Raw genomic sequence first — 26249 nt, forward strand, 5'->3', positions numbered from 1 at the left:
AGAAGTCTTACATAATAGCACAGCTATTGTTTATCATTTTGTCCTTGGCTCAACGCTCATAATCTGGCCTGTGGAGGTAAAATTGAGACAGCGGGGATTACCTGGCCTAGCGGGGTTGATCAGGCGTGTGTTTCATAAAGCTGTTCGTAAATAAAGAGCGACTGGTGATCCTGTCTTGCGGTAAATGGTACACACCATTGGCGATGATTTAGCGCGCGAGAAAGGATCACCAGTCGTTCTTAAAGTCGCTCTTAACTTACGAACAGCTTTATGAAACGGCCCCCTGGGCTTGAAAATGATTTTGGGATTTACAAACGCAAAATGGGGTATAGAACCGCAGTTTGCAATCTGAACTGCGGTCTTTCTCCAAACGGGGGTTTGACGTAATGTATGATCTAATAATGTTACTGTAAGTAGATATGATTGATATTGGGACTACCACAAATAGAGCCATCTATCATAGTAAGCTACATGACGTAGATGAAACCGAAATGAGGATAGAAGGACTTACTGTTCCACAGAAAGCCATTGTTGCCTTGGATGGACTAAAGGTACATGTTGTAGGAACAGACTTCAACACCAGGATCCTAGTGGTGAGCAATATAAAAAAAAATTGTCAGAATTATCATACTTTAATCACAGCTATACTTTATATAAGCTCTAATAAGCCAGAGTTTAATATTTTACTGATGATGAACAAACAGAGAGAGATACTATAGAACAACTTTGATGTATAAATATCAAATGTGATCAATGAATGGTGATTTGCCAATCATGGAGATTTGATGTTGGACCATATGGAAATACCTGTATATTCATCCAAGATTTTTAAAAAAGATAAATGTCAAATAGAACAGTATCATGAATATGATACAAACATATAAAGAGTTATTTGATGATTACTTACTTTTGTGGTCTTGAAGGCTCATTAATATTCCAAACACACAATAGCCCTCTATTGGTTAAGCCTGCTTTCTCTAGCACTTTCTACAAATATAAAAAAATAAACAATTGCATTTCAGTAGAAATGTAATCATGAACTGGCATGGAGTATATATATCATCCCTTCTTTACTGACAGGAAGTAAGTTGACTGACTTGCTGGAAAGGTTCTTTGATGTCCATCCCAATTAAAAAGATTTAAACATTTACTTTATCAGATTTTACATTTTTATTCTCCTTAAAGAAGATGGACAAATATATGATAGATGGTTCAACTTTGAAGAGGAAATAACAAATTTAAATAGTTGAGGTCTAGAATCATCAATAAATCACAAGTAATACTGATACAAATAAACAAAATAAACCTTTTATTTGGTTCCCAGAAAAGTCCTAACATCACTTCCAATTTCTAGCAAATATTCATGGAAATTCTGCTAATAATACATGTAATCTATCAAAATTTCTAACAAAATAACTGAAAAATAAAGCTTAATGTAGATGAAATGATATTTTAAAGAATCTGGGATAAACATTTTGTTTAACTGAAAACTGCATCTTCATCTTTGAATGACAAGGTATATATCATTTTTCTGTAATCTCATAAGTTTTTTTTCATAATTAAATTATATAGTATGACAATACCCTGTTCAAATATATCATATATGTATTAAGGTACACTGTTATATACACCATCTCCCTCGAAAAAGAAAAATATATTATGTTAGTCAATATGTAACCATGGTCACTCAAGTCATGGTAATAATTAATAATGCAATTATATAATTTTCAAAACATATACATTATATATATACCCAAAAGGAGGAATGCAATACTATATTATTTTCTACTATCCCATGCAAATGAAGATAACATGCATATTCTATCTACATTTATTATCAACACACATTCTGTAACATTGCTACAATGAATGTACAGTAGTGCATCATGATGTTTCTATCTATATTCATGCTTTATATGAAATATAATGTTGATGTACACGGAGTGTTGATAAGAAATATGAATGAAGTGTCCACCTCTAATTCCACGCAAAATATGCAGTCTGAATTAAAAACTAATCGGCAAAAAATTATTTTGAATCTTCAAATCCTAAAATCATAATTTTCTAATCATTTCTTTCTTTTTTTTTACAAAAAACATTGTATATCCTTTGTTGAAATGATTTGATTTTCCCACCAACACCTTTACAGCAACATAGGACAGTTTAAATTAGAAACCAGACAACCCATATCTGTTATCTCTTTCTTACAGCTCATCTCCAATTTTAGAAGCAAACTGAAAATGGTTCTAAAACTGATTAGAGATGGTGTTGTATTATCTGCATTGGATATGAATATACATGTACAAGCTCATACATGTACAACGATCAATATTTCAAGAAAACTTCCTTGTATTTCTAAACTGCTTCCAATATTTATCAGTCAATTTTGACTTGAGCTACATGTGGAGCAATTGACCTGACCTGTTCCATTCACATAGCTAATCATACAGTTTTAGGGCAAAGGGTAATCTTATTAGTTTGACACAAGCACATCAGGAATGGAGTCAAGGCTGACAGCTAGATAATAGTTTCTCCCATATACTTTTTTACATAGGTGAATTACTAAAATAAATTAGTCCTTTCAATTTAATAAAGAACTTTATTAAAGACCCTATTTGCCTCTCTTTTATATTTCATTTAAGGCAGAAAAATTCAAATAATGTCAATTTTACAATTGCCTCACACATGACAATCAAAGTTAAATTATGATCTAAACATACGTGAGGTCCTATCAAACTGGAATGAGCTGTAACTTCAACTCTGCTGAAATCAATCCCATGTTGACAGGTTATTGTTAGAATTAGTACATTAAGCATCTTGTTTATATTTCAAAGAAAGGAGTAACTGACACTCACCAAATCTTTGTCATCAATGTTCATTAAATCCTGTGCAACACAGCACACACATTGTGAGTGGTGGAATGGTGTTTAACAGTTGATATGGAGTGAGTGGTAGAAGTGGGGCATTAATCACATTACAAACAAAAGGGAGTGAGAGTATTATAATAACACAGTAAAATATATTAGTTACATAAAATACATATGAATTGAAAAAGTAGTAGTAGTAGTAGTAGTAGTAGTAGTAGTAGTAGTAGTAATAGTAGTAGTAGTAGTAGTAGTAGTAGTAGTAGTAGTTGTTGTTGTTGTTGTAGAAGTACAAGTAGTAGAAGTACATGCAGTAGTAGTAGTAGTAGTAGTTGTAGTAGTAGTAGTAGTAGTAGTAGTAGTAGCAGCAGTAGTAGTAGTAGTAGTAGTAGTAGTAGAAGATGTAGTATTAGAAGCAGCAGCAGTGATAGAGTGACAGGATAGTTCATTGTTAGTATATCAGAAGTTTGATTACATAATTGTATGTAAAGACAACAAGGGTGATTTTCAAGAAAATATTATACGAAAGAAGAAAAATATAAGCATGCAGCTAACCCAGACCAAAAGAGAAGAAAACAGAATTTATATGTATCCCCAAAATGAATTTAAAGGGTAGAGAATAGACAAAAATAATCATAAAAGATGAATGAATGAAAAGTTCGGAGGGAAAACACAAGAAAAACATATATTAAAAACTGAAAATTTAATCAAAATTTGAACCAATTCTGGAAGTCATGAAATCTACAGTATTATATATAAAAAAAACAAGCATTCTCCCCTTCACAATGTAATTCATTACTACAGCAATGCTCATGCTGACAGTGAAATGCAATGACAGCAACAGTATTGCTGTCAGCAATGCTGACAGTGAAATAGCATCAGCTATTCTTTTGAGATCTTCTTTCTTCCTTTTTTTTTTTTGGGGGGGGGAATTTTCATCTTCGTCTTAGACAGGAAATTACCTTTGATCTTGAGTTCAATGACCTGAAAGTTTACTCATATAATCATTAATACATGATATTCCTTGCTTACAAGCTTCATAGAATATGAAAAATAATCTATACAATTTCATTTTTGTTTGTAATTCTTTAACTTTATTTACTGAACATGGTAACATTTCTGTTGGTTTCATGTGATTTCTTAAATCTCTGATAAACATCTCAAAAGACTTTTATTAAATATAAAAAATTGAATTAATTGACTTTAAAAAAAAAACTGAAATTATCATGACAAATTTTCATAGAAAAGGGACTTAAATTTAAAAATTAACTTCATAATCTAAAATCTCAACCTTTGGTTAAGTTCTTTATGTTTATACAACAACATGCCAAACCTCAAATATAATTACCAATATGTCCAAGTTTCATGAAAATTTGAATTGAATTAAAAATAGGTTTTTTACTTTCAAAGTTATGATAACATTCCAAAAACTTTTTAGGTTAAAATTTTGATGATGACAACGGTGCCAACACTGTGATAAGAAAGGAGCAACTACATGTATGTTCTACTTCTGCAATGCAGTTATAAGAACAACAAGTGGAATGCCTCTGGCGGTCTCACCTGCATCACGCGATTCAATATAGCAGCAGTGCTGACTTTGAAACCTACTATAACTCGCACAAGATGTTCAGTGATACTTGGTTACTCTTATGTCCACGTTTTATGAACTAGACCAATACACTTACAGAGATATGATGGTAATTCAACAAATACCCCCAATTTGGCCAAAGTTCATTGACCTTATATGACCTTTGACCTTGATCATGTGACCTGAAACTCGCACAGGATGTGCAGTGATACTTGATTACTCTTATGTCCAAGGGGTCCAAGTTTCATGAATCAGATCCATAAACTTTCAAAGTTATGATGGTAATTCAACAGATACCCCTATTCGGCCAAAGTTCATTGACCTTTGACCTTGGTCATGTGACCTGAAATGCGCACAGGATGTTCAGTGATACTTAATTAATTTTATGTCCAAGTTTCATGAATCAGATCCATAAACTTTCAAAGTTATGATGGTAATTCAACAGATACCCCCAATTCGGCCAAAGTTCATTGACCCTAAATGACCTTTGACCTTGGTCATGTGACGTGAAACTCATGCAGGATGTTTAGTGATACTTGATTAACCTTATGTTCAAGTTTCATGAACTAGGTCCATACATTTTCTAAGTTATGATGACATTTCAAAAACTTAACCTTAGGTTAAGATTTTGATGTTGATTCCCCCAACATGGTCTAAGTTCATTGACCCTAAATGACCTTTGACCTTGGTCATGTGACATGAATCTCAGGCAGGATGTTCAGTAATACTTGATTAATCTTATGGCCAAGTTTCATGAACTAGGTCCATATACTTTCTAAGTTATGCTGTCATTTCAAAAACTTAACCTTAGGTTAAGATTTGATGTTGACGCCGCTGCCGCCGTCGGAAAAGCGGCGCCTATAGTCTCACACTGCTATGCAGGCGAGACAAAAATTATTAGAAAGCAACTTTGTCCTATTGGAAGTACATTTTAGCCAAGTCTATGTATATTTTTATTGTTTGTTATTTGCACTAGAAAATTTTTTTTTTTTGGGGGGGCGGGTTAAAAGTGCAATTATTAATTCAAAAGTTGCTCACACAATCAGTTGACTGGAATTAGAACATCATTCAAACATCATTTCATCAACAACACAACAATTACAAAAAAAGTGTCAATAGATTTGGAGGCTATTTCAAAATGCATTTTGTAAAATAATGAGTGACTTTACAAATAACTTTAGGAAAAACGAAAATATTGAAACATAAAAATGGGTTTTTCAACCACTCAAATTTGAAATATGCAAATCTTTGATTTACATCCTGTAAAATTGTATTTCAGAACAAAGCAGTTTTTTTATTTTCCAAACTTCAAATATAATCATATCAAATTTATAAGTTGAATATTAAATAGTAAGGCTCACATATTGCCACATCATATTCTTGTTCATAAATCTTCCATACATGAAAGTTTTAAAAACAAATTTATGAAACAGCTTCCAGGTGATAAAAAGTGGCTTGACATTAATATCTATAAAGCAGGATTTGTTTTGATTACTAATATAAACATACAGTTGAGTTATCATAGTGCATAATATATAAACAATCTAAGAACTTTTTAATCAGGAAAAGTTCATTTGAATAATGAACATATTGCTCAGTAATTTAAATTACATATATAAGATAATTTACAAGTGGACTGAGACTTCCTTTCAGATAGGACTACAAACATATACATGGTGTAGAAATTGGTAAAAAATTGTATTTTACTGGGGGAGGGGGAGTGGTTATAAATACGATATACATTTTCATTTCATTATCAATTCTTTTCTTGATATTGTTTTCTTACAAGAAAATGATAAATGATAAAATTCATCCAATGTACCAGAACTCATTCAACCAAAGAAATATTTGAATGAATAACTTACTGCTTTAGGCATAGAATGCATGGTGATGATTAGGTTTGTTTGAACTGGGTGAATTACTACTCTGACGATAGAACGCCCTGCAAGAAAAGACAAAGATAGCTAAGAGTTTACGATAGTTGGCTTACTTACCCTTTGTGGAGAAACAATTGTATTCAAATTGGTAATAAGTCTGTATTTTTTAAATCGTGGTATGAAAAGGGCATTAGATTTATTAATGACTGATTGATGATAAGGGGCATTTACTTACTCATGATGAATGTGAACACAAATTTTATTTTAAAGTGAATTATTTGTCTTATTTTTCTATAAAATCAAACAATAAAGTGTCGATATCGAATAAATGTTGAAAATTGTGAGAGGAATATAGAAAATCCTTTGATACCTTCACATATCAAAATATTAGTACATGACAGAAAAGGATGTAAATATATCTATAAAAATTTGCTTCGAAAAACAAAATATGTTCCTTTAATATTTTCAAAATGGGATCGATATTTAGATGACCCTCCTGATAATACAAAAATTGAAAAATACCATATCATGATATTTCTTTTTACTTAAGACATATTTAAGATATATAAGATAGTAAATAGGATATTATTTCTGAATAAACAATTATATAAGATGAAGATTGTTAAACATGAAAAAAAATTATTTTGTAATAAGGAGTTGGAAGATATTGTACACTTTTATTATGAATGTAAATTTAGTAAAGAAATTTGGACGGAAACAGAAAATGAATGTTCTCAGGCACACGTCAAGTTTAGTTTGAAAAATATCATCTTTGGTTTCGATGAGAAAAAAAATGATGCATTGAACCTTTCAAAATACTAATGTTTGCTAAGGCTATGCTTGAATCTGTTTTATAACCTATTCTCATCTGATCAAGGATTTTGAGGTAGCAAATATTTTCTGTATGAGCACATGCTAGTGCTAGATAGGTCAAAGTTAAAGTATCCCTAGTTGCAATTGTAGACTACTACAATCCTGGTTATATTCAGAACCACAGTATTTGTTTTAGATATGGACTATTTCAATTTCCCAACACTAATGTAATGTTATAACCATCTTTATATGACACCTAGATAGATCCTTGTCATTTGATTTTACAATGTCATCATCCATACGATTTTGTCCATTGCACGCTTGCCGAGACCACTGGTGCTACACATAAAAAAACATTTGTGTTTGCAGTGCAAGAGTTGTACATATGCGACAATCAACAGACCACATTTGCTCTATATGCACTTTGGCATTCAAATTTATATGTCACTTTTAGGTGTCATATAAAATAAATAATGAATGTTCTTTTCATTAGTGCAATGGACAGAATAGTTCATTTGGTGAAATATGAAATGAATGATCCATTCAACTCGGCTATGTCTCGTTGAATGGATCATTTCATCTCTTACCTCATGAAGTATTCTGTCCATTGCACTCACAAGCATTCATTATTTGTATATTAGGTCATCACTATTTGTATATTAGGTCATCACTATTTTGCACATGTCTACTGAGAAATAGGAGAAGAATGCAAATATGCCATACTATTTGGCCCTCTGTAATCTGTATAAAAATATTTAAAAATACTGCAACGACAGCAATGTTTTCTGTCGTCATCAGATGCAAACAAGCTGCCCAATCAATATGAGTTGTATCCTTTGCCTAAGATGACAGATTTCTTATGAAAGCTGGTTAAAATTGCTAGAGTATGAAACTTCTTCTGAAAAATTATATGATGGACTATAAAAATGTATATGAATATAAAATTAACTGGTATGTAACTAGGATAAAAAGTTTAGCCTTGGCTGTCTGATAAAAAACTATGGTTGAATGCAGAATGGTACAAGCTTTTGCAAGGGAAAGGCATGCCATTTTATAACATTTAAAACACATATAGGTACCTGTTCAAAAAGTAAGCCTTGCCAGTGCAATAACTTTAACCCTAAAAAGAGTGTGGGGGGCTGATTCAGCCTCCCCTCGACATTTTTCGCAATAAATCCGCCGCTCGAAAAAATGTTACCGCGCCCCTCGCTGACTTTTTACTTTCAAGTCTCGTGCAACTTTTGAGACCAAAATTGTGACCCCCGGGTACATGGTTCTGAAATTACGCAACATTTCATAAGTGCATGCAGACCCAAAATTACTCAAAAAACGTGAATTTGTGTACAAATCCATTGCAAATAGTGTTTTTAGCCAAAATTCATAAAAAGTATCATTATTTTTCCTTTTGCTTAAAACCAATTAATTTTATCTTGTTTATGGTCAAAATAAAGTCTCCAACAATTTCCATTGAAAAAACAATAAAAAACAAAAAGTCGAAAAGCACAGAAATACATAAGAAATTTAGAAAACAATAGAATATATAAGAAAATAAATGTGATGTTGAAATTTTTGAAAAATAAATTTGATCAGATGCTTATCTAGAGTATGTGAAACAAAAATTAGCATTTTAGGGGCATTATTTTATTAATTAGAGCAAACTTATGATTTTATGCATAAATTAGCATAATTAATGAGCAATGAGATTTTTCGCAGAATTTGATATTATAGTTTTGTAGGTAATGCCATGGGTAACGCACGTGCCAATTTTCGTCGCAATCACGCGATCGACGGCCGAGATCATAAGGGAGGGCTGAATCAGCCCCCCGCCCCAGTCTTCTTAGGCGTCGAAATAGCCCAGTCTATTTAGGGTTAAAGCATTTTACAATTGACAGAAAATATATGTTTATAAAAATAAATTTCTTTGCCCACTGCTTCACACTTAAAAGGCAACTTGTTTCATAATAAAACAATCTAATAATAATCATAATAAATTTCAGTGTTTATTAATGTTGAACATAACATTTGTACAATTCATTTCATTGTAAGTCTATCATAAATGGCCCCAAAAAAATCACAATCATATTATTAAAATACTAATTGTATCTCTTTATATTAAAAGACCCTGATTACTTTTGCAAAAAAATAATAATAATGAATCAAACCTCAATACCTTGTAGTATAGGTGTACCAGTATTCATAAGTGTATAACCATCACTGAATACAATACTCCTCTTATTACTCTCCAGCTTGCCTCCTACTCTATTGGCCAATTGCTCATCTAACAGGACAGAGATCAGCTGATAACAAAAATATGGGGTAAAATGTGATAACATGGTCAAAATCTGAGGAATAATAACATTTGACAAAGTGAAAAAATTAATAGACAGAGGTAGTATTACTTTATTTCAAAAGTCAATACTGTGTATTCACATATTCTCAATGCCCCGTTTGGGAAAAGGGGTTCTAGGCATTTATGAAATTACAACTCAACTTTTGTCCAATTAAAAGATTAGTTTATACAAGATTCTTAACCCTATCCAGGCCGGGGGGTGGGGGGGCCCTCAACAATTCACGCTCGCTGACTTTTTACTACTAAGTCTTGCGCAACATTTGAGACCAGTTTTGCGTCACCCGGGTACGCGCTTCCGAAATTACGTAACATTATGTAAGTGCATGTCAGACCAAAAATTGCTCAAAAACGTGATTTCATGTACAAAGTCAATATAAATTGTGTTTTTAACCAAAAATCATAAATGTATGGTTATTTTTAGTTTTGCTGGTCCAAATGTATTTATATTATGCTGTTTATGATCTCAGAAAAGTCCCCAACAAATTTCATTGAAAAAACAGTGAAAAACAAAAGGTCCAAAAAACATAGGAATACATAAGAAATTGCAAAAAACAATATAATACATAAGAAATTGATCTGATATCGCAATTTTTTCATGTACACTTGCTAAGAACACCACGAAGAGTTTCTAAACCAAAAATTAGAACATTTGGAGCTTTATTTAGGGAGTTAGAGGGAAAAGTATGATTTTGCATACTAATTATGCATAAATTAGCATAATCACTTACAGTAATAGCAATTTGCATGAAAAAATTACTATACAATTTTGTAGATTATGTCCTAGACAACCTGCGTGCCAATTTTCGGCATGATCGCGCGGCCAACGGCCGAGATCTCAAGGGGGGGCCTGGGAGTCCCCCCCCCCCCGGCCATATGAACTCCCAAAATAACCCGGCCTAGATAGGGATGAAGAGATATGAATATTCTACCACCTAATGTGACCCTGAGACAAGTATCTCAAATCAGAAAGATTCTTTAGAGTTACTACATACAAACAAACAAAGATCAAATCTTTCTTTACATTACCTGAGTGGCATTCTCCATAAAGCGATTGAATTGTAATGAGTTTGTCTCTCTTTCTAGTGGTAATTCATCACCCTCTTCTTTAACATTGCTCCCTGTCAAAGATTTTTAAATAATCATATTATATCGACAATAATATAAAAAATAAACTGAAATCAGAGAACCTGGGGAAAAATACAAAATAATTTTTTCTCAGACGTTTCATCAAGCACACTCATTCACAGAAGATATGTAACAGCTTGTGAAATGACAATTCAATTCATCAATTGATTCTATAACCTTAGGAACAATCAAATTGATTGGGTAAAAGAAAATTGTAATCTTTGCAAAAGAGGATACAAACTGCTTAACACTGCTTAAAACTGATATTACCCATAACACACAAAAAAAACATAAGTTTCCATTGTTTTATGCAGATATATGTAGAACTAAAAATATATAACAAATGTAATATACAGTGAATAACATTTATCTCTTATAGAACTGGCAAGCTTTCACTAAATAGCATTGCTTGTAAATGAAAACCTACATACTTGCATCCAAAAAAATCATGTTGATAAAGGTATCTTTATGAAAACTAATTTACTAAGCCTAATGCCCCCTGCCCTCCCCCTCCTCCTCTTAGCTAGAAAATAGTTATAATTTGAATTTACCTCCTGTAGCAGCACTACCTTCCTGTGGATGTTGGGTCCATCTATCATTCTTATCAATCTCTTCAGTCTGTATATCACGATCTAAGTTATCATCATTGCACTGTACAAAAGCCTGAATAGAATGAGATTCAATGAACATCAATCCCTTGACCTTTGACCTCATACCTTTACAATAAATGCAAGGTTGCCACATCAACCAACTGCATCCCATTCAGCATTACACAATAAACCCACATCCATCATCCAAAAGAGATGCAAACTGTAATACATTCAAAAGCAATATCGAGGATGGAAATCCGTAAGAGAAACACACATTTAATTCACTGTTCAATGACTTTAAAGCCAAGTAATTATGGCTCAGTTGGAGTATCCGTCTCACAAGCAAGAGTTTCAAGCCCCGGCCATGTCAGACCAAATCGACATTAAAAGATGGGAGTTTCTGCTACCCTTGTTTGGCATTTAACGATTTGAGGGATAGAGCAACATCGATCTGGCACTGCACAGTGGCTGCCTGGCCCACAATGAACAAAATTAACGTCAGAGTATTTCTATATCAGATTATATTTTGAACAATGTAATATGGATGGATTCAATCTAAATTAAATCAAAATATAATTTTCATATACCTGTTAACTAAATATGAGTTTGGTGCTAGCTACAATTAGAGTAAAAAGTTTAAATACACCAAACTAATTCCATACATATTATCAATTGAATAATACTGTAAAATCTCCCATATCATAAAAAATATTTATCCTAGTATGAGAACTTGGTATCAAACAAAACTTAATAATAACAATAATAGCTGGACTTGAATAGCATTTTTTGGCCAGGGATACAAAGAGCTTGCTATTATTACCCCGGCCTTAGCTGAGCTGCCTATATATATATGCAATCAAGCATTTGAGTTTTGCCTGATATGTATCATTTGGAAGTAAATCTCAAGGTGAGTTTTTGAAAAGAAATGTCAAATACAGATATCATGAAATACCTGTTTAGTGTTTGAGCGGCCAAAGCTTGCAATGTAGCGGTCATATTCCCTAACAGGAGGCATATCAAAGATATCAAAACCTGTTGAGTCAAGGTCAATCAAGGTCATGAGTTCTTGACCTCTTTTCTTAGTCCTTTGAGAAACCTGATCACTAATCTCACGCTGCTTGGCTGCTACAAAATTAATAAAGGTACGCCCTGTTCGAGAAGTGGTTGGTCGGGTGTTTGCTGCAAAAAAAAAAAACAAGAATTAGCATCTGTCACAATTTTTCTCACAATGCAGCATTAATAAACAACCATAAGGTGTTAAATTCCACATTCCAAAATGTAAGACATCATTTTGCTGAATGCTATTTATAAACACTATTTATAAACAAAGATTACGTCACTGAATTTATTATCATACCTCTAATATTACTTTTCTTGTGTTAATAGCTATGACAAAAAATATTTCTAATTATTATACCTTCTTATCACCATCATCATCTGCCATTTCTATTGCACAGTCAGGACAATGAATGACATTTGCTGATTTTTAAAAACAAACACTTTATTGAGAACTACAGTGTAGATATCAACCAGATTATTTCAATGTCATTTTGGCGGGGAAAAATACAATTCGGATAAACAAAAGTAGAACAATGTCTAAAACAAGGAAATAATTGTATGAAATGGCAGCTCATGAAACTTACCACTTGATTGTTGTGATCTTGAGTCACGCTAAAGAAGGAACAATGTCAAATATCGTATATTAGATACATAATACATGTAATCCCTTATTTACAAATTCAATACGTGTTATGAATTAGTGAAAAAGCAGAGACATATACCTATAGAAAATATGACCAACTTCAATTTATTAATTTATATCTATTTCAACCAACAACAATTTACATGTTTATATTTTTTTTCATTCATATGCCTTCTGAAACTGCCAGGGTTCCCACAGAAATTTGAAAACAGAATTCCATGACTTTTCCATGACTTTTCCATGACTTAATTGCTGCTTTCCATGACTTGCTTTTCTGGCACGGTTTCCAAAATCAGACACATTATGATGGCCTCCATAACCTTCCCTCACAGCCATCCATTCCACCCACTACCTTACTCATGACATGTACATCTACATGTATTATCATTGGTATATGGTCTGTTTCTGACCAGGGTACAGTACCATTTTCGTTTCACCAACATCAAGATTCAAAATTGTCTTGAACACATACTCATGTAATTTCTTGAACTGACAGATTTCCATGAACTATTTCCAAATTTTCAGAGCATAGCATGCAGATCTTGTCACAAAAGTGAACTATACAATAGATGTAAATGTCAAATTTTCCAGGCATATTGAAATTAGGATCCTGAATTCACCTTTACTACAAAACTGCCACATAATAAAAGTCATGGAATTCTGTTTTCAAATTTCTGGGGGAACCCTGAATTATATGAAGATGAAACACTTTACATAACTATGTCACACATGAGCCAATTATTACAAAAGAGTGACATGTAAGTTTTACAATAAGGTGACATGAAAAAAAAGGCTAACAAAGACATCCTCATCCTAAAATTCTCAACATAGTGCTGCATTTCATTCTACATTACAAAAAATGAGGCCATTTGTGATACAACTTGAGTACACCAGCTAAATTAACAAGTGTATTTCTCTATATGCTCTAAAAATAATGAGGATATCTTGAAAATTGGACACTTGATGCCTATTTTGGTATTTCATTAAACTTCATTTTCAAGTAACTTTTCCAGAGAGGACACATTATTTGACGCTAAAATAGCAATTGAAACATCTTGTGTAACTAAGAGATTCAGAACCTTTTGAATGTATTGTGTTCTGATAGCCATGCTGGTAGTGCTTGATCAGTTGTGACTTGATATGTCAACTAATTGCCATGAATGTTGAGTAAACTTGTACAAAACTTGAAATTTAAATTCTCTAAAAACATCTAAGAACGCAAAACTGGTTACAAAATGTCCCAGGAGTTTTTTAGAATTTGGGATGTCACAAAACTGGGAAAAATGGAAATTATGAACACCAATTATAATAGCAGAGTATGATAATTGAGTATGAGAGAATTTTGTAAGACATGACAAAACGGAAAGCTGCCATAGCCATGAGTTAAATGCAATTCCATGACTTTTCCATGACTTTTCACAAATTTTCCAAATTCCCTGACTTTTCCCTGACTTTCCAGGACCACAAATTTTTCCAGGATTTTCCAGGATTTTCCATGACCGTGGGAACCCTGACTGCATTTAAATCAATGAGAATATTTGAAAACATCGCATTACAAGAGGAACTTTGGAAAATCCTTCATTCAAAGTCAGATTTTTTTTTAACTATAGCACCCAAGACCTTTGAAAAGATAATACAATTATTGGCATATAAACTTCAAACAGTTATTTCTAAAATTGAAAATCTCCCTCTGTCACTCCATATTCCACATCCATCATAGCTTGCTTCCTTTTATCCATAAAAATACAACGTTAATTGCTCATTTTTTAAATCATAAACATAAGATATCAAATCAATCAATATAACAGTATCAAATTGAACAGAAGATTCATAATAATTGATACAAATTAATATGAACTTGATTGATGTTCATATTGTATCCTTATGTATTTTGTTTTATTCTATGACACTGACATAGGACATAAAAATTAATCTGTCCACAACAGTCTATACTTATCATGCAGTTATCATATGGGCAAATCACAGTGGCTACAGTGCACAATGCACTTTTAGTAATCTCATTTGACTTGCATTTTGCTCCCACAGAGAAATGCGACACCTTAAATATTTTACAAGAAGTTTTGATTATTGTATATGGACTAGAGTGGAATATTAACAATAACACTGAAAATTCAATTTTCAATCAAATTCAATGCAATTTTGAAATTTGTGAATGACTTTTGGGTTGACCTATATGCAAATATCAACTCAATTCATACATAATGGAAACTCAGTAAAGGTATTCCAAGAGACCATCAATTACCTGTTTATAATGACAACTTTGTTTTTCTAGGGGAGAGGGAAGGGGCAGGTTTTGATAGAATATGAAACATTAGAACTGATTTTATCTTTACATGCAAAAAAAAATATATTAGATAGATCAAAGTTTTCACGGTAAAGCCAATGGTATTTCATTTGACTGTTTGTAAGTAATACTTACTGATTCTGCACTTCGTCTCAAAGCTTCATTCTCAGCAGCCATTGCCCTCCTTAGGTTATCAATCTCACTTGGCATCTGAGAAAAAAGACACAATACACAAAGCAAAGATATCATCATTCAAACCCAAGAAATGTCACAGCATTTCAATGAATATCAATAAACTATGTGATTTTAATAAATCAATAATCATTCAAATGTATATAAACAAGGGAAGCAATATCAAACTGTAGTAATTCAGTGTTTGTTCCAAAGTCCCTCCCCCCACACATATACACTTGTGTTTGAGAGGGGCTGGGGTACAAACACAGAATTACTACTACTAGTTTGTGTTGGGGAGGGGCTGGAAAACAAACAAAGATTTACTGCAGTTTAACATTGTTTCTCTGTGTAAATTGACTTGGTCTCTTCCTATACAGAAAATAAACAAAACATGTTATATTATATTCTGCGTCATTAAAATTTGCTTGGCTGCATAAATCTAGGCCATTCCATATAAACTAATAAACATTTTTTTCAAGGTCCAACCCCCATTTTTCTCACTGGTCCAGCAATGATTTGAAAGCATTACAATTTTTCACATTACAAAAACAGAGCCAAAGCATTTCAGGAAGGTTCCACATATAGGGAGTCAGATCTTCTCATGGCATTGCCCACCTTATGATATGCATCCAGAGATTTCACAGTTTATGTGAATAAGATTTTGGTGAGCATTTTACCCTAGATCACATTTGCAAAAGATTTCTTGCTACTAAGTAACCTGGATGGACCCAGAATTTCCACAAGACTACACAAAAGAACAGATATCAACAAAAACTTACTACAGGATCTTCATTTTCTTCTTCATCATCATCTTCAAAGTCATCATCATAATCCTGAAAACAAAAACAAAAATATAATCAAGCAGATTCTAAATAATTGAGCTGCATAGAAAAACCTTGCTAGATGCTATATAAAGGGTACATTATATATTAAATACATTATCAATATGAGTATCATTTTTACTATATTTGTTACTGACATTCTTCTTATATATACTTCTTATATTTTGATTTTCACTTTCACAATAACTATTATCATTATTATTGTCATCATCATCATCAACATCATCATCAACACAATCAACACCAACAATTTTGTTATAATTTTATTTCAAATCTTTTACAGTTAAATATTATGAGAATGAATAATACTTATCCTTCCAAACTCAATTCAGTGGTTATCATTTCAATATTTGGCATCTACAGGTACATACAATACACATTATAGATAATTTTCAATGAACTTTTTAATAAATCATATGATCAAATATGTATTAAGCACACTTACTTCAAAATCATCTTCATAGGCATAATGAGATTCTTCTTGATTTTGCTCATTGTTTTCTGGTGCATTGTGAATGTCCTGTCCTACATCATCCTAAATACAAAAGATTAATAACAATATCAGATAATAAGTGTGAATGATATATCATTAAAAAATGGTGTCTTGCTAACAAAGAAAATAAAAGCTGGCATTATCCAGCCACAATAAATCAAGCATCTACCAAATAATATGATCGTCCCACAAATCAGTTACCTATGTATTCAATTCAATTCCATTCATAGTCAAAAGACATAATTAAAATGAGATATAAAGAATAAAATGTGGATAGAAAGTTAGTAAAACTTGCAGAAAGTGAAGTAAATCCATTATAAGTCATGAGAAAAGTATGAGAGCATGAATAAGAGTATGAGAATACACCAAACAGTGTGGCCTGTACATATGGAGAAGAAGAATACAAATACACATTACCTCATCTTCATGATTATTTTCATGCCGTCTTCTTTCCTTTTTATCTTTCTCCTCCAGTCTCTCATCTCGGCCATTCTTATATTCTGATTTCCTTCTATCTTTCTCTTCTCGATGTTCCTTTCGATGTTTACGCTCTCCACTCCTTTCCCTTTTCTTCCTTTCAGCTGAGCCATCTTTGTCTCTATGTTTCCTTTTCTCACGGTCACTATCATGACTTTCCTTTTCTCTTTTCCTCTCTCTGTCTTTATCTCTGTGCCTTTTTTCCTCCCTTCTTCTATCTCGCTCCTCCTAATGAAAAAAGATACATGTTGGATTTCTAACATGGTGTACATAGAGTTATTTAGTTTAAAATTTGTTGGTGGGTAGGCAAAAGATCTCAATATGAGAAACAAAAAGGAAAATAAAGGTAAAGGTAAACTTTATTTCCAAATCAATTCAATCAAAATCTCTTTCCATTTTATTTTAAAAAGAGAAGTTTAAATCACATTCAGAATCTACTCCACAAGTTTCTTGTACAGCTTGCATGTTTGCATATTCTCATTAAAAAGTAGTAAATTTTATCCAAATATGATATAGCATGCAAAACGCATTTTTACATATATCCTTCATAAATCTGTTATGGACAATCCTAAACTTTATTATAATTGCAAACCTTGAAGTGGAGTACTGATCTACAATGCATGTACCCTCATGAAACGAAGTACCAGGAGTCATGAATATTCAAATAATTGAATAAATATTTTGTAATTTACTTTGGACAATTTCTTAGACTTGAAGTGTATAATGCCCATTTATTAGAATTGGTGGTGCAATTTTTCCACCATACATTGTATTTGAACAGTACAAAAAAATAATTAGCACTTCTTCAACACATTGCATCATCAACCTACATCTTTGGCTCTTGATTTATCTCTATCTCTACTGCCGCCTTCATTCCTTTGTTCTCTCCTTTTCTCATCTTTATCTCTGTGTCTCTCCTTTTTTCCAGAGTCTGTCCTTTCTGCCCTCTCTCTGTTATCTAATGAAGAACAAATTATTTAATACAAAATCAAATGAAAATTTACTGACAAGAATATCTTAAAAATCAATTCAATCTATAATTCCCATATATATTATAGAATAACACAACATGATATTACATATCATGCATTCAAAATTTGAATTTTATTTTTAATTATAACCCCTTCCCCCCCCAAAAAAAAAGATTAAAAAAAAAAAATACTCGGACTCGGACCATGGTGACTCGACTACAAGACTGGTCATGTGACCACAGGATGTTTAGTGATTCTAGATTACTCTTATTTTCAAGTTTTATGAACTAGATTAATACAATTCCAGAGTTATGATCGTAATTCAATAAATACCCCCAAAATGGCAAAAGTTCATTGACCTTAAATGACCTTTGTCCTTGATCATGTGACCTGAAACTCGAATGGGATGTTCAGTAATACTTGTTTACTCTTACATGTATGTCCAAGTTTTATGAATCAGATCCATAAACTTTCAAAGTTATCATGGTAATTCAACAAATACCCCAACTTGGCCAAAGTTCATTGACCCTAAATGACCTTTGATCGAGGTCATGTGACTTGAAACTCAAGCAGGATCTTCAGTAATATTGATTACCCTTATGGCCAGGTTTCATGAACTAGGCCCATATACTCTTTAAGTTATGACATTTCAAAAACTTAATCTTAGGTTAAGATTTCGATATTGACTCCCCCAACATGGCCTAGGTTCATTGACCCTAAATTACCTTTGACCTTAATTGGTTATGTGACCCAAAACTCAGGCAGGATATATATATAATATTGACTGGCCTTGAGGGGAACATCAAATATGTCGCCCGCAACAGAATCATATTGGCCTGAGTCTTTAGACGAGGGCAATATGGTTCTATTAAGGGCGACATATTTGATGTTTCCCGAAAGAAGAGCCAGTCAATATTATTATTATCACCTAAGGCTGTACAATGTGTAATTGAAGCTACTTTTTGGAACAATTTATATGCCTATTTGCTTATCACTACTTCTGATTTCAGGTTATTAACAAACTTAGCGAAGTAACCCTTAATAAGCAATTGTGACGTAATACCCTGCAGTCGCGCATCATGCATGGCGCGCACATACAACGCGTAGAAATCTTGCGCTTGGGTTACGTTTGTGTATGTTGTGTATGCACTGGCCGCGCCGCGCATTATCTACAATGCATTGGTTCATGAAGTGGTTCCAGCCAGATTTCTGAAATACTGAAATTAGTGATCAAAATTGGCTACTACTGCGCAAGCGCACTAGCAGAAATATGGCCAATATCGCCCTCTATTTTGTACAGGATTTCTATGGGCAAAGCCCAGGGAGGGCAACATGGCAAATATTTACCTCGTTGGTCTCGGATTGAAAGTAGCAAGCGAAATATGACTTTTATTTATCTCCTAAAATGTCTTGTATAGGTAATAATCAGTAATATCGATAAACTTATGTCTAAGTTTCATGAACTAGGTCCATATAATTTCTAAGTTATGCTGTCATTTCAAAAACTTAACCTTCGGTTAAGATTTGATGTTGACGCCGCCGCCACCGTCGGAAAAGTGGCGCCTATAGTCTCTTTGCTATGCAGGTGAGAGAAAAAAATGCAACTCACAGAGTAGGCCTAATGATCTGCAATCAAACTTATGTATGCTTTTTCTGTGAATATAAGAACTCAAGATTTATTTTCTAAATTATTTATCACAAGTAATAAAGTACTTTTCTTACCATGTGATCTTTCCTTTTTTTCTCTGTCTCTGTCCTTTTCCTTCTCTCTGTGTTTGCTTTTTTCTTTATCTCTTGATGAATCCCTTTCACGATCTTTTCTTCTTTCTCTGTTCTTCTCTTTTGAGGAATCCCTTCCATGGTCTTTTCTTCTTTCTTTGTCCTTCTCTTTAGAGGAATCCCTTTCACGATCTTTTCTTCTTTCTTTGTCCTTCTCCTTTGAAGATTCATTTTCACGATCCTTTCTCCTTTCTTTTTCCTTTTCTCTGTGTTTGTCACGATCTCTGTCTCTTTCCTGGTCTCGTTCCTTATCTCTATGCCTGTCTCTATCCTTGTCCCTTGTACGGTCATGTTCTTTATCTCGATGTCTTTCCTTATCCTTGTCTCTGTGTCTATCTTTATCTTTCTCTCTATCACGCTCTTTATCTCTCTCCCTATGTCTGTCTTTGTCTTTATCCCTTGTCTTTTCTCTTTCTTTATCAAGGTCTCTATCCCTGTGTTTGCTTTTCCCAGATGACCGTGCTTCCTATTAGAAACAAAACAAACAAATTCAAATAAATATCAAATTAATATGAAAAATAGCAATTTATCATTACCGGTAAATCTAATTGAACTCAATACTGAGTCAAGTATGTAATATTGCTGCAAAGTATGGAGATTTTTATATAATTTCATGTACAAATGTAAAAATTAAATCATTACACCTGTACTTATAGCTCATAGAGTGAGTATCCACATTAGGAGTCATTATCATTAAATATCATTATGGTTGAGTCAAAACGGGGTATTTTTTTGTGTGGGTGCATGTGTATGTGTATTGACTGCCAGTGAGACCAGTAGACTGATGAAATTCAGTGTCACCAAAGACTGTGATTATCAACCACTTTAAGGCCTACATATCATCTAGATCTACAGTATTTTTAAGCTTTTATGTGATATTATAAAAATCATAATAAACATGATTAATAATACAAATACAACTAAACTTTTAGCAAGAATGAAAACAACCAGAAGACACAATATGATGATGCTCCTATCATGCAAAAAATTTTCTCAATCAATCCCTAAGTCAATCTAAATAAAACCAACAAAGCATCACTTAGGTTCTACATGTTCTATTACAATTGCTATCAATGTACTCAACTAAATATACTTTTATTTATCTGTAATTTCTTCTCTCTATTAAAAAAGAAGATAAAGATAAATGCATCATAAAAAGTATAGATATGCAATGCTTCTGAGCATTAGACCAAAATAGTATGAGGGAGGCCCCCGATGTCTGAGCACCTAACAATTTTACTGAGATTAAACAGGAATTTATTTTACACAAAAAATCAGTTCATAATGTTCCTTATATTAATATGAGAAGTGTGCCCCCAAAAATTAGAAAAATATATGACTTTCTTTGGAAAACCAAGGTCAGGCATTTTAAGACTGAACAAAAAAATGGTGCCCCATGTCTATGCATTCGATCACTTTAAACATGATTTTGGGGTTATGATGAGAAAGGCGGTATTTTGAGGCTGTTACATGAAACGCCTGAAATTCAATATTATTTAATGAATATAGTGGCCTATGTCTATGTATTGTTTTATAAGAATCGCCCAGATACGTGCAATGTGCAGACAAGGGGCACTGCGCAGACTTGGGGCACCTTACCATACTTGAACTTACCAGTACCAGTAGATCTAGCAGTGCTTATTATTTTCTAATTATTTTAGGCCTAGATCTAATGTAAATATATATTTGTAATCTGTCTTTTGATATGAGTACCTTGATAGATTCAGTCAATTCCTTCGCTCCCCATGTGTCTTCTTTGCTCTGTAATAAAAAAAAGTTAAGTACAAATAACATTAATGGAAAGCTTGTCATTGAAAATTAATCAAGTTGAAGGTAAGATGACGGGTACCAAGTGAGCATATTATATTTTTACTAGGGCTCCGACTTATTGGTTTTTTAATTCATCTTTTCACTTGAAATCTTGTACAAATTTCATCAAATACCAAATAAAATCAATATTGATGATCATAGAGTGAAGTTTTCTACATTATTTAGCGTTATATTTGAGGATTATGGAGATTTATCCTGATTGTTAACTACTGCAACTGGGTATTCGAGTGTCAATGTCTACAGTGTACAGCCTCATAGACAGCACGTACATCACGTGTACAGCATACTAGTAGCGGGAAGATGCCATCTGCCTATCCTCACTCTTCCTTCACCTAATATACATGTATGTAACATCATAAACATCAAGTAAGACTATTTAGAACTTTACTTATTGCTAAGATTGCTGAATGTAATTGCTGACTTAAGGCTGTCCTGAAATGGTGATCTTGGGACTTAAACTCAGGAGTTGCTAATCTGGTTGCAGAGTCATACTAGTTGTCTTTCATCCTTCTTCAAGTGTTCAATTTTTTAATTAGAATATCAAGTAAGACTATTCATTACTTTGACTTTGAAATGCTGTTGATGGATGAATACTGAAAAAATTACTGCAAAATATGCCAAAAATAGATTTTTTTTTTTTTTTTTTTTTAGCGCTCGGTGAATACAAAAATGATCCCCACATTACCCATGAAAAATAGATTGCAACTGTATGAAAGTTTGTATTTTTGGTTACGAAAGTGGCATTTTAATGAATTTCTAAAATGTGTGTTGTACACTGCATCTACATTTAGATTCCCCACAGGCAGGGAGGTAGCAGTGAACAAGTGGCCAAAATCAATATTATGATCCCTGACCTGTCCCCTGCGCTGTTCCAATATGATTCCACTTCTCCCAAAATTACATGAATTTCAGGAAATTTTATACTTTTTCCTGGAAAGGTTTGAGTGATGAAAAAAAATCCAAGAAATTCTAGGAAATGCAAAGGCAGCCAAGAATTACATTTGAACAACAATTAAACATAGCAACTTTCAATATTCATGTTATATTTACAGAATTGTTTGCCTCAAACGTAACTCAAAATTGTCTGCTCACATTCCGCATTACCTCAGGCGATGTTCGTGCAGGCTCCACTCCACTTGTTCACTGCAACCACCCTGCCTGTGGGGAATCTACAGGTTGGACTATGGCATGCCAATGCTGTACAGAGCACACACTTAAAAAAATGATTAAAATATCACTTTTGTGACCAAATTACTAATTTCCGTACAGTTGGAATTTATTATTCATTAGTAATTTGGGAATAATTTTTGTATTCACTAGAGCACTCAAAAACTTGAATTTTGGGCATATTTTTGTGTACGCCCTCTATTGGTGGAAAATAATATGGCAAAAATTTTCATTTTTTAATCTCTATTTTTAATTAAAGGGGAATCCAACCCAAATAAAAACTTGTTTTTATAAGAAAAGGAAAAATCAGACAAGTTGATAGGTGAAAGTTTGAACAATATTGGACAAACAACAAGAAAGTTATGATTTTTTAAAAGTTGTAAATATTGGTAATCACTATACCCATGGAGACTTCCAAGTGGCTGCATATGGGATGTCATAGTGATGTAAGGCAAGGACTACTCTTCCATGTACTCCAATACATATTATGGCTAAATTGTCATTTTCCCCAAAAGTTTTATTTCAAATTATATTTTTCTTTCATGAGGACATAAAACAATATACTACCTGGATTATATTTAGATTACTGCCCCAGGGGAATGGGTACTTAGGAGAAAACCACAAATCTCTGATAATAAAGTACATGGCCTATGGGGAAGTTGGCCTTGCCCCTTGTCATAATTTACTTACCCAGTTGCCAATTTGAAATCTACATACTATTAGTGATTTCAATTTAAAAGCAGCTATAACTTTCTTATTGCTTGTCCGATTTCTTTCAAACTTTCGCCATTCTGTTTAATTCATTTTTGTCCTTCCCAACACAACATTTTATGGCTAAGGCTGGATTCCCCTTTAAGAAAAAAATAATTTAAAGAATCAAATTTACTTAAGGGCCAAGTTGTATGACGAATAGGTGTAATGGAAACTGTCAGTGTAAAAAAATCAAGCATTTGTCCCAAAGGCCAAAGAAAAAGAGAAAATAAGCCAAACATTGCCATCCTTATTTTGCCACACATGGAGATATAACATAATAACTGAGAACAAGGTTATATCATAACCGTAGTGTAGCGGTAGTGAAGTGGAGTGGAGCCTGCACGAACATCGCCTGACATGCCTGAGGTAGTTCCGCATGAACAAAGTTAAATTCCTTCAATTTCATTTTGGTCACTTATCTTGGTCTTGGACCAAGTTTAGGCTCATTGTGATATAGACCAAAAGCTTCGGTCTCTGTTATGTTGGTTGTTCAGCTGAACTCCGTTGGCTTCACTCACCAAATACAGAGACCGAAGTTCTAGCGCGATCTGTACAGGGGACTCAATGGCCATATGTTTATGTACTTAAGATCGGATAAAACGGGGAAGTGAATTTGCGCGACAGCCGAGGTAAGTCACTGTTTTTGTTCCTTTTAACTTGATTTTTCTCAGTTTTTTGGCAATTGATGCCAAGAGGGAATATTAATTTGCATTTTGGTCGCGTGAATTTTCAAAATTTTTACTCATTAAAGACAAAAATTGAAGAGCCCCGACGGGGGGATTTTGCATTGCAAGTCCCCTAATGGTGGCTGCACGCTAGCGAGCCGTCTGTGTATGAGGAGAAATTTAAAAAAAAATAAAATGTTAAAAAACTCCTCGAAACAGACGGCTGCCAGCTGTCTAATTGTGATATTGCCCAAATTTTTTTCAAAAATCAAGCTTGAAAATTCCAGGAAATATCTAAGTTATGACTTTCGTTTTTTCGAGAAATTTAGGATTCGTGACTGTCAGGACATTTGTTTTGGATCTGTGGAAACACTGCCCTGTCACAAATGTTAATATATGGGACTGTAGCAGTGACTGAGGGAATGAACAGCGGCGCGGTACCCGGTATGCAGTCTTTCCGAATTCCGACGCGACGCGAAGTGATGCGTACTCACCTTCCCTGGCATCCTGTAAAATTAAAAAACACTAACAGCTACAAATTTATTATCTTCATCAATCCTCTTGTAAAACTTGGTAACATCTGCTTCGAAAAATCACACGCTCCCATTAACCTGAGCTGACTCAGGTAAAATTTTGCTTGTTAAACGACTGTGAAAATATGTAGAATTTGTATACATTGGAAACACGTCCTCGTTCAAAATAATTAATATCATTACATAAATTATGTTTTATGGTATAGTTTTTCAGAATTATTCTAATTATTAAAAATATTTTTAATATAAATGATTTTAATTGAACAAAAAATATATTCTGATGAATGATATTTGCAATCATAAACTTTAATTTGACACTAAAGTCTTAAATTTTAGCGCAATCTCTTCGCCAGGAATAGATATAATCTGCAAAGACACTACATCTCAGTAATACCTTGGTCACATTTGCTCTACGGTGGCCGTACGGCGAGTCGAAAACAGCCTTTTTATTTATTTTAATTCAAACCACCTTTATGCAGATGGTACAAAAAAATGTTAACACGACTCTTTTTGACTCGCCGTACGGCTGCCGTAGAGCAAATGTGACCAAGGTATTACTCACATAATTTCGCCAATGACTATTAGTCCGGTCTGTTAGCGTCAAAAACACCCTACTTGTGGACACGGTGGACAAAAGCATGAATTTTTCTCCAGACCTTTGTTTATGTATAAGAATTAAAAATGGGGTATGCTCCAAAAAATCTGGCTGCAGGAACAGTGAAAAAATGGGTGAAAATGTCAGAATTTATGAGTTTAGATTGGTCTGATATATAGACTAGCGCTAGTGCAAAACTCAACAGCAGTGCATTATTTTGCATTGGTTTAGTTCTTGAATTCAGACCCTTTTTGAACAGATATTTTTTTTGTCCTCACATCTCAATGCACTAAATATCTGAATGCAGATGCTAAACAAGCCGAAGGGTGGCGGCGGAGGGGGTTGAATGTTGGTGTGTATGTACATATTTTGGTCTTGGTGTAAAGATGTGGAAGACACATTTTTTGCATGTGTTGCCATGGTAACAGTGTATTATGGCAAAATAAGGTTACAAATCTTGCAGTTAGAACTACTTCCTCTGTTTTCATCCGATTCTCATGAAATTTGGCACACACATTGGTCTTGAGGTGAAGATGTCTAAGACACATTTTGTGTGTCTTTCAGAAATTTTGTTGCCATGGTAACAACATAACATTTGGTGAAAATTGGGGAAAAAACCTTACAATTCAAACTGCTTCATCAGTTTTAAATCAATTCTCATGAAATTTGGCACACACATTGGTATTAAAGTAAAGATGTACAAGGCACTTTTTGTGATTGTTTCAGAAATTGTGTTGCCATGGTAACAACATATTA

At 33.3% G+C, this 26249-nt stretch overlaps 1 protein-coding gene across 2 annotated transcripts in view; it reads right to left on the bottom strand.

Moving 5' to 3' along the window:
* LOC129256856 (cytoplasmic dynein 2 intermediate chain 1-like) overlaps nt 1-25061 on the bottom strand; it is a 34250-nt gene extending 9189 nt beyond the window's left edge. The window contains exons 1-17 of one of the 2 annotated variants that reach the window (XM_054895051.2): nt 24860-25061; nt 21664-21711; nt 19894-20416; nt 18031-18158; nt 17141-17428; nt 16676-16765; nt 16168-16221; nt 15350-15424; nt 12851-12878; nt 12160-12386; nt 11169-11280; nt 10519-10610; nt 9313-9439; nt 6318-6394; nt 2856-2885; nt 908-987; nt 512-587 (exon numbers count right to left, since the gene is read on the bottom strand). In XM_054895051.2, coding sequence (XP_054751026.2) covers nt 512-587; nt 908-987; nt 2856-2885; nt 6318-6394; nt 9313-9439; nt 10519-10610; nt 11169-11280; nt 12160-12386; nt 12851-12878; nt 15350-15424; nt 16168-16221; nt 16676-16765; nt 17141-17428; nt 18031-18158; nt 19894-20416; nt 21664-21711; nt 24860-24871 — 2067 coding nt within the window. In that variant the 5' untranslated portion in view covers nt 24872-25061. The remainder of the gene's footprint in view (nt 1-511; nt 588-907; nt 988-2855; nt 2886-6317; nt 6395-9312; nt 9440-10518; nt 10611-11168; nt 11281-12159; nt 12387-12850; nt 12879-15349; nt 15425-16167; nt 16222-16675; nt 16766-17140; nt 17429-18030; nt 18159-19893; nt 20417-21663; nt 21712-24859) is intronic. The other variant, XM_054895052.2, reaches the window with a different exon arrangement.
* Between the last annotated feature and the right edge of the window lie 1188 nt (nt 25062-26249).

The sequence above is a fragment of the Lytechinus pictus genome, chromosome 3 (genome assembly GCF_037042905.1).
Source record: "Lytechinus pictus isolate F3 Inbred chromosome 3, Lp3.0, whole genome shotgun sequence".
Classification (NCBI taxonomy): domain Eukaryota; kingdom Metazoa; phylum Echinodermata; class Echinoidea; order Temnopleuroida; family Toxopneustidae; genus Lytechinus; species Lytechinus pictus.